The sequence below is a fragment of the Lolium rigidum genome, chromosome 2 (assembly GCF_022539505.1).
Source record: "Lolium rigidum isolate FL_2022 chromosome 2, APGP_CSIRO_Lrig_0.1, whole genome shotgun sequence".
Classification (NCBI taxonomy): domain Eukaryota; kingdom Viridiplantae; phylum Streptophyta; class Magnoliopsida; order Poales; family Poaceae; genus Lolium; species Lolium rigidum.
Window position 1 is genome coordinate 65,445,119 of NC_061509.1, and position 10,396 is coordinate 65,455,514.

A 10,396-nucleotide genomic window follows, 5' to 3' on the forward strand; every position below is an offset into this window, starting at 1 on the left:
CTGCTGCTACAATTACTGCACTATTCAGTTTTAAGATCAGATGTCCCCAGATAAAGTATCAGCCAGTAGGCCATCCAAAAATACAAGAGAAAAATAAGCCAAAAAATGATAGAAACAACTAGTAAACAATTATCCACTTTGCAGTTAATATCTTGTAAACAAAGTTATTGCACAAAGAGTAGAGCAAGCAACCAACATTCAAGATCAAAACTTCACCCTCACCAGTGATCAACGCATTGTGATCATCAACTAATACAAACTTGATCCCCACGAAAAACAAGTACAAACTTTCTGTCCAGACAAAATTTTGAAACTTGGTATCATCTGCCAAAATGAGAGAACCTTCTTTCAAGGAAAGATACACTGAGGTTTGCATTGACAACTGCAATGGCTATTAAATAACATAAAGATACAGTGTGCAGATATACTAATCACTGATAGTTGAAAGCATTTGCAGAATGCCCTGATATTCTCAATGTTCCTATATGTGTATCAATATGACACGAGGATGGATAAGATAGCAGTGTGATGGTTTCTTCTCTACTGAATGAAGTAATGAACATAATTTCATCCTGGATTACCAACCCCTAATCAACATGTAAAAAGCGTACATAGTAAGCCAGACATCCACCACTTAGTTATGCGAAGAACACCAAATCAGGAATTGTCAGCCTGCTACACGGAGTGAAAATTTGTTGTGCCATATGCAGTTACCAGTATTCATACCCGTTCTTGGCTCATGTAAATCTGAATCTAGTAGGCATTTCCCCTCTGCAGGCTGCTGCATAGTCTTCAGCAAGGTGTGGTGCAGCTTTCTTGTGAGGGCATATAAACCTCGCCATGAAGAACTTCTCGCTAATCATGACTGTATTATAGTAGTCTCGGTCTTGATGTAGCAACCCTTTTACCTTAAGAAACTTTAGGACATAGTACCGGGGTTTGATCCGGCCCTCCAGGCTATAACTGAGCAATGCTGGCCGATGAGCAATGTACCCTGGTTCCAATCCCACCTCAGAGATAAAGAACTCTGATTTTCTCTCCAGCGCGTCATTAGACCTAACCAGGACCATTGGAGCCTTACGAACAGCAATGCCCACCTCAGCATCCGACCACTTGAGCATGTTCTTCAACTGCTCCACTTTGATGGCAATCTCCTTCCCGCTGAGGAATGCGACAGCCTGCATCGCTTGCCTGAACATTCCAGAGCCACGGGGCACACCTACAGCTTCGGCGCGGGTCGCCATCGCCCGGACGTGCTCTGGTTTGGTGGCAAGTATCCATCGCGCACAGCCGCACAGCGAGGCAATATCGCAAGCACCTAGCCCACACTCCTCCAGGAACGCAACATTGGGCTTGACCACCTTCTCGAGGCTGCTTGAGAGGAGATTGGAGCTGTGATTGAGAGCCCGGAGGAGCCTCTCGGTGGAGCCGAAAAGAGGCAGGTAGTACTGCAGCTTGGAGACGATGCATCTAGAGCGGAATCTTTCGGGGGCGAGCGAGACAAGGCGGGCAACCTCAGAACGCGATATACCCAAGCCGTTGAGCCCGAGGACGACGGGGTCGAGGGTTCTCTCCACGCCAGCGCAGAGGAACTTGGGGTCCCTGGCGACGACGGCAGCGACATCGGCGCTGGAGAGGCCGAGGCCGGCGAGGAAGGCGAGCACAGCATCCGGCTTGGATGGGCAGTTGACGTGGGGGATCTTCGTGGCGGCCTTGAGGGCTTGCGCTCGGGTGAGGCCGCAGGTGTCGATGAGGTACTTCTCGACGGCGAAGCTAGGCCTTGGGGAAACGGCGGCCGCAGCCGCAGAGAGGTGTTGGTGGAGAGGCCAGACGGTGGAGGCGGCGGAAGTCGATAGGAGATGGGAGAGAATGGAGTTTCTGAGGCGGAGCATGGCTGCGCGACGGCGGCGGCGGCGGCGGCAGCGGCGGTGGTGAGGGAGATATGTTGTTAGATGGTCAGGTGCTCTCGAATTGCAAGACTGGGCCTTTCGGGAGAGAGTACCAACGAAAACCAACACGCTCAGTGTATATTACTCCGTACTTGCGAAAAAACGAACGCTGTGTTTGGATGCATAGAATTGGGCTTTGGAATTGAATCTGAATGGAATACCAAATCCAAGATGGAAAGGAAATCACCTCCAATTCCAATTCTATTGTTTGGGTGTGCATGGTATTTGATCTTAGAATCAAAGGATGGCACCAATTCCGATTCTTGTTTGGATGTACAAACCGTGAAATTGAATGTTTTGTTGAATTTGGATAACAACAACTTGCCAACAAGTATGAAAAATAATATATTATTTTTTACAGGATAGATATGAGAACTACAACACGCCTGACGTAAATATACCGTATATTAGAATGTTTATTTAATCATTTTCACACGTAACAACATAATATACTGAAAAGGATCGTGCTGTTATGGAAAAATATTCTAAATTGTGTGCAGCAAGCACATTTTCAATAATGTGCAGCAAGCACATAGATGAAGTTTCATACAAGTCACAATCCAGCTGCTCACATATACAAAACTCTCGTAGGGAATCATCGCCTAATCCTGAAACTTCATCTGCGTGTGTGAGTGAGCATTAAGCAGCACACATGGATCAGCACATTTCATTCTTCAGTGTCCATCATCACGGGCTGCTTCATCTTGTCTTCCTCCTCGACAAACTTGAGGCTTATATCTAAATACCGCTCATGCAGTTCGCTTGGTTCTTGCATCGTTTGGTCATCGACAAAATCATTGGCAATAGCAAAGCATGTCAGTGTATTTTTGATTGAGTATCACAGAAGTAACAAGGTCGATTGATGTCCTCTAAAAAAACACCAACTGGGGCGATTTAAGTTCAGATAATATATGCTTCCTGCCCAAGTGCCCATTGTTGGAAGAGCTTCCAAGAGGAGGAGGCCAGGAGGGGAGCCAGCTTGGGAGATGCGAAGGCGGCCAACCTCGGCCTGGTAGTCGGCTTCCGCCGCCGTTTACCCTCTCACCGCCGTTCTGGTCCTGCCCGCGATCTAGGGTTAGGACCGGGCGGCAAGTGGGGGCGTCCAGGGGGAAGAGCGCCAGGATGGGAGGGCGTGGAGAAGAGAGACCAGGGAGGAAAGTCGCCATGGAAGGGAGGTTGGGGAGGGCGGCCTTACCTGTGCCGCCGCCGGGGACCTCTCTGCGCACATGGTCGCCGGCCTCGGAAGGTCGAGCGAGCGAGTTGTATTCGCGTACCGCTTCGCTTCCTACGATTCCAGGCAGTTTCGGAGGGTGGGAGGTCCGTATTGCGGGAGGAAACTTTGCACAGGAGAAAACTGGGCTCGGAATTTGGCTCTGATTCTAGGCCTAGATTCTAAGTACACCCAAACGGTGGAATTTGACGCCCGAATACCAGATTTGACGATTCTGAGCCTAATTCTATGCATCCAAACACAGCGGAAAAGTTTTTTTGGATAATAGGCACCAGTACTCTCATTATATTAAAAAATTCGAAAATTATATTTATATATTTCAAAAAAATATGTAACAGGATTCTAAAAGTAGCTAACATGTATTCCACTAATGTATAAAATCTCAATTACAAATGTTTTGTTTTTTGAGCTACACAAAAATGACAAAGTCTGAATTTTTTTAGAGATTTGAATCACTATACTCAGATCTACATATTTATTATTTTTGTGCAGCCCAAAATACACATTATTTCAAGTTGAAAATTATATGTTTGTGGGATACAATACTGACTACATCATGATTTATTTTCAGATTTTTATGAAACTTAGAAATATAATTTTTAATTATTTTTCTAAAAATTGATCACTCGTACTCATGTACACCAAATCTCTGTCCGCAAAAAATGCTATATTATCTTATTAAGACCAGTGCTCGTTAACTATTGCCACATCGTCGGTTCTCACTTCCATTCTCACCTACCCAAAGATCGTGATCAACTCATTGCAGCCGTCGGTGATTGTGGTCATCTCCGATCTAGATTTGCTCTAGTGGATACTTGTCCGCCCGATTGCAACAAGGATCCGGCTTCCAACGTTGGCTCGACTCCACCCTCCCACAACCTCCATTCATACATGGGGTTTTGATCCCTCCGTTTTCTTGCAAGCTGGTCGATCCCTCACCACCGCCATTTGCATGTGCCCCGGTTGATCGTGAATTATTGATAAGCAGGCGCTGCCGGTTACCTCAGAGATCTCCTATCCTTCTCGGTCCCCGTGGATCGTTGGCCATCCCCGCATGGCAAGGATACGTCGGTGATCGTCTGATTCATCCACCCTCCGCCTGCCCATGGTCGCCATACATGTCGTTCCACTGCAAGACATAGCGAGAGATCGTGCGCACCGCCGTCGAGCCCAACTTCCCATGCCTGTCCAGACTGCCACCGACGCGCAGAAGTTAAATCTCGTATTCCCTTCTTATTCCATGTTCTTTCTAAGATATATTGTTGCATGTGTGCTTAGGGTTTAATTTGTTGTTCAAATTTTTTATCAATTTTTGGGACATTATTTGTTGATCTGCATTACACAATGAATTTCAAGCCAAGTTTTTATGTTGATGCATGAACACATGGTTCTATTACAGCTCCGTTGATTAGGTCGGTGATGTTGGTTTTATTTGGACATGTGGACGGTTCTATGGCTTTTGGGATTGACAATCAGAAAGTAACTACGGACGTTGATGACTCTAGATTGGAGGATCTTGATATGTCATCTTCAGAAGATGAAGTATCGTCTGATGATGATAATAGCATTTTTTGGGATCCTGGAGCTAAGTCTGATAATGTGAGTCACTCACAGTTTCATATTTTATTTGTACTGTATGGGAATATCGTGTCCATGAATTTTGGCTCATTGTTGCAAATTGTGTAGATGGACATCGATGATGAAAACAACAATAGTGATATAGATGATGAACCCACCTCGGACAAAACGAGTGATGTATGTTTTATTTTTTCTTACTTGCCTTCTTCCAGATGAATATACATGTAATTCGCTATTTTGCTACAAATTTCGTTGGTTGTATTAGTCAAACTCGGTGTGACATAGGTATGCCTAGCAGGCATGCCGAATAAGGTACCCGGGTTATCTGAAAAGGACAAGAGGCCCATGGACCCGAAGATTGAGAAGCCCGGAGGCCCAGAGAACTTCGGATAAGGAAAGTAGAGTTGTAATAGGATTATGATAGCAATATAGGAAAGGCACATATGCCTCTCGTAGTTTGTAACTTGTACGATACGAAAAGCCTCGGCTCCACCTCCTATATAAAGGGGAGCCGAGGGAGAAAGATGGGATCGAATCTATTGTCAACAGAACCACCGTAATCTTTAGTCGAGCACCTTTTCGGCTGAAACCATCGAGATCTACTTGCCCTCTACTTTACACGAAACCCTAAGTCTACAATATGTATGCATTGACAAGTTAATCCCTTGTCAATTGGCGCCGTCTGTGGGGATTGGAGGCGACAAGGTCCTGGTCTCGATGGCACAATCAACATCATCAACATCGTCGTCAGCAGCAAGCAACATCATGGAAGGAGGTAAACAAGCGCAACCCGATCTCGTCGATTTTGTTCCTCACGATCCTGCTCCTGTGCATGCATATGCCCATCTGCAGAACTCGACGGAGAAGACGTTCGGGAGCTTTCGCTTTCTCGTCGGGAAGGAGGGATCGCACCGTCTTTTGGCACCGATTTTTTCGGGACCATTTGCGGCCAAACCCAACTTATCGGGATCGCCGGCAACATCTGTTGAGTCAGGCAATGAAGTCTCGCAGCCACGCTGCATCAAGCCAACCCACGGCGGGGCACTCGAGGATCTGTTCGAGGACATGACGTTCGGATCGTTCATGGGATCCGATCTGGACAGTGACTCGGAAAGCTGCAACAACTTCGACTCCATCAGCAACAATAACTCTACTTCTAGCCGGGAGGTCTTCGCCGATCGTTACGATGGTGTCACCGATCCCGAGTCTGATGACAACTTCATGATAGCAACACATCAAATATACGTCATCACAGGAGCAAATCGTGAAGCCGACGAAGAATCTGAGTCCTTCGATGAGTTGGGCAACCCATACATCGACCCCGCAGATCTCACGCGTGGGACATGAGCAAAATACTTCGGGACCGAACCACGTGAAAAATTGAGCTTGCCACAGGAACCATGGGATATAGCGGCAAAAGCTATGGACTGCACGGAGCCGATGACCACGCAAGTTTCATCGGCAGCACTTCAGGCGTATCAATACAAAATCGCCCATTCTAGGCGCGAGTTAGAAAAACTTCGGCGAACACTCGATGCACGGCAGATGCGTCTAGCGAGCGTAGAAACAACCTGAGCCGGCACTTAGAAAGTTCGGTAAACAATGGAGAAGGCTATCGAGGAAGAGCAAGGTCCAGATTGGCAGATATACCCGAAGGAGAACGGGAAATCCAGAACCTCGACATGACTTTTATATCAATAGACACAAGAGGAAATATAATACCAAAAACTCCAGAGGTAGGATATTTGGCGGCACAAGCTTGCATACTAGCATCAAAACCCCAGCTGGGAGATCCTCGTGCGTCATTGTACCAGATGGCTATGACATGAGTCAGCGTTATGGGAGCAGCATTAGCAGGAAGGGAAATAGCACCACAACCCGAAAGTACTCCACGAAGAAATAGTCCAAGGAAAAATAGTCCTCGATGAACTGTGGTAGCAGCGCGAGATGCTCCAAGAGAAGGTGACGCAAGAGACACCGTAACTCAAGCTCAAGTGGACAGAGCACGCGAGGAAAGAGATCGCAAAACCAGAGCACACGAACATCGACATACAGCAGATGATAGCGACGAAGACCTGTGTGGGCTCCCTTGCTTTACCCGAAGGGTTCGCAAAACTCGAGTTCCGTCCAGCTTCAAGTTACCCGACAACTATAAAAAGTTCGACGGGTTGCAAGATCCAGAAGATTGGCTGGTAGACTATCTGGAGACAGTAAAGTTGATGGGTGGAACAAGAGCCACAACCATGCAAAGCATCCAAGTTTACCTCAGCGGAGCCGCAAGATCGTGGATGAAGAAACTGCAAGAAGGATCCATAGATAGCTGGGAAACTTTCGAGGACCTGTTCGTGAGGAACTTCAGATCAACGTGCAAAAAACCAGCGTCAATAGAGCAGTTAAGGACATTGTTGCGGTCAGAAACCCACCGGCGAGCAGCGATGGGCAACACAGTAGAGCCGGGAGGCTCCCAGGACTGCGGCTGGCCCTGGTCCCTCCGAGCGACGGCCCGCAAAGACTCGGCACGCACGTCCGATGCTGGTGCAAGGGCGTGCCACCTGACCTATACCTGGTCAGGAAGGTGATGGATATGCCTCGCTTAGTTTCCTGCATGGCATACACGTAAACATTAAATACGAGCCTCGATCGGCTCTCAGGTTGTCCTGTGAATCGGCTCAAGGAGCCGATCCACCCATGATCCGTACGAGGTGTACGGTCAGATGGTGGTCCTGCTTGATCAAAATAAAGCTAAAACGACCTACTACGATTTAGGGTTTTCACCACATAATCGGAACATCTTACTCGTGATTGAGCTCGGCGGCCACGCACGGTGATCGTAAACCGACCCTAGACAAGGCCTAAAAACCAACACGAAGTTGATCCCCGGAACATCCTGTCTAGGGCTAGCAAACTACACCCTACGCGCCACTGGATCCTTCAACCCGTTTGTAAGGCCTAACTATGCGGATATTAAACTAATCCTTGAAGAACAAGGAGCAATCATAACGGATCGGATCTACTAAATAATGATCAAGCGGGGTGCCGCCCTTACACCTAAGATAGGTGTAAGGGCGGCTAGATGTCTAAGGGTTGCACGACGACGAGCATATGATACGATGAACAATGCTAACCCTAACACATCTATGATAACTACGTTGCTCGCCATCAACAAGGCTTCGAGCACGAGCAACGCATGAACAGCGAATAAACGTGTATCGCCTAGATCGCAAGATGCGATCTAGGCAGCATGATGCTTACCCGGAAGAAACCCTCGAGACAAGGGAGTTGGCGATGCGCCTAGATTGGTTTGTGGTGAACGTGATTGTTGTTTATTTCATAAACCCTAGATACATATTTATAGTCCGTAGACTTTCTAACGTGGGAATAATCCCAACCGGGCACGAGCCAAACTCTATCTAATTGACACGTATCCTACTATATTACAGATACACGGGCAAACTAGCCCAAACTTTGCATATAAGGCCGATTCATGTATTCCTTCCATGTATATTCTTCAAGCCCATCTCCAATCGCGGCCCACCCTCTGATCCGGTCCAATTCTAGTGATAACACATGCCCCCCTGGTTTTGGAAATGACAATTCCAAAATCACTCTGCTTTTTTCTTCGTCGGGTCATGTCGTGGCAGAGCAGAACCGTCACAGTATCCTTCATCATGATGCCTTGCCTCTTCCACTTCTCCGCGTGACCTGGCAATTTTTTTTTGTTGGGCACCACTTCCTCGGAAACTGCTGTGGCATTGAATCTCCACTATATCACCCTTTTATTTAACCGCTCCAAACAGTTTGCTTCTTCATCCCCTTCGCATTAGCACTCCAAAAGCCCTCCTGCGCCACCATGTCTTCTTCCTCCTCTGCCTCATCGGGTCTTTCCACCCAATCCTCCTCCTCCCGCGAGCCGACGCCGGAGTGGGACCCGGAGGAGGCCCATGCGGCCAACATCCGCCGCCATCGAAGCCGGGGAGGAGTCCAGTCACGACTTCTCCATCCGGTCTGAGGACGACAAGTCCTCGACCGACGGGGAAAGTGACCGCCGCTTCCTTGCCGACGGGGAGACGGAGGAGGAGAGCGATGACGATCGCTTCTCCTGGGATGACTTCACCTCCTCCGAGGAGGAGGAGGAGGAGGAGGAGGAGGACGACACCTCCTCCGACGAACCGCCGGCCAAGCGCTTCTGCCCCTGGCCGGGGAACCTCAGCGACTTCGACAGCGACGACGACGACGCTGACGAGGAGGACGAGGACAACGAGGGCCCGGCCGGTGGCCGGCTGCAGCAGCGACGACGAGCCCGCCGGGAGTAGCGCCGACAGCGGCGACGACGGCGACGACGAGGGCAGCGATGGCCCGTAGATAGGACCCTTAGCATAGGATCAGTAGTAGTAGATGGGGCAATGTATCCCCTAGTACTTCCTTTTGAGAGCAATCAGCTCTTTATGTAAGAAATCCTGTTTATCAATGAAGAATTTCCCCCAATTTGATTTTGCCGATTTCCTTTAAGCTAATTTAGCCGATTTCCCCTCATACTGACTTTGCCGATTGTTCACTTAGCCAATGCTCAATGAGCCGATGGCAACGCATCGGTCCTTCACAATCTATCCTTCAACTCTTCGACTGATGACTTTGAGATCTGGTGGATAATGTGGAAGACCCTTGCCTTCAAGAGAGCCCTTAAATTCCTCCCACCAGCTCCAGTGATCCTCTTCTGCAAGAACTCACCATCTTTGAAGAAGGTTGCGACGCAGGACCAGCCGATGACACCCCAATCGGCTTCTAAAAACAGAGCATCTACCAGGTCAGCTGCCCCCCGAGCCTCAGTCAAGGCGAGAACAACGGTGAGGACGCACAGATCAGACAAAGGGCTTTGAACTCAGGCAATTCTGAGACAGCCACCATGCAGAGCCAGCCAAACTTGCCACCAACGATCACCTTTTCTTCCGTTGAAAGCCGATATTGTAGACGAAACACCAACGGCTTAATGAGCAAAAGGCTGCCTTGCATGCCAAAACTGACGCTTCTGACAGTACTGCTGAACTGGCGACCTTGCGCAAAGGGTTGGAAGTCCTCGAAGAGAAGGTTCTGGCACCAAAATCGGCTCATTGCCGCTGAGGAAGCTCTCATTGTTCACTCCCTCCAGGAAGCAGAAGGCCTCGAAGCTGAACTGAAGACCGACTTGGTGAAAATCCGCGTCTTGAACACGCAGCGGGTAGATCCTGTGTAATTGTACTAGAGTCGATGGCTGTGCATCGGCTGTGCATCGTGAGAAAATTTTTTACTGGCCGATTTTTCTATCGGCCCCCAATATTTCACTGCACATGTATCGCACATGTTCATCTGATTAGGTTTTACTGGCCGATTTTTCTATCGGCCCCCAATATTTCACTGCACATGTATCGCACATGTTCATCTGATTAGGTGCCCCCCGAGCCGAATCTGCCAGGTAACTGCGGATCACTACAAGAAAAGTTGCCATGGCCGACGAAGTTGAAGTCGCGCCGTGGTTGCTGGTGTACCATGGCCGACGATTTTGGTCCCTCCGTGGTGCATGTCAAAACTTTTTTTTCTCGTTTTTGAGGCCACCTAGCCCGACGAAAGCGGCCAAAACGTCGCGTATGGTGGCCCGGGACGT

The 10,396-nt window shown here is 48.5% G+C and overlaps 1 protein-coding gene across 1 annotated transcript; it reads right to left on the bottom strand.

Annotated features, from left to right (window-relative positions):
• Positions 1 to 622: 622 nt before the first annotated feature.
• LOC124686605 (transcription termination factor MTERF8, chloroplastic-like) lies at positions 623 to 1,892 on the bottom strand. Its single transcript, XM_047220526.1, has one exon. It carries the CDS (start codon positions 1,890 to 1,892, stop codon positions 738 to 740), a length of 1,155 nt encoding a protein of 384 aa, XP_047076482.1. The 3' UTR covers positions 623 to 737.
• Positions 1,893 to 10,396: the final 8,504 nt, after the last annotated feature.

Coding starts and splice junctions, on each gene's coding strand:
- LOC124686605 (XM_047220526.1), bottom strand. CDS start 1,892: ATGCTCCGCCTCAGAAACTCCATTCTCTCCCATCTCCTATCGACTTCC.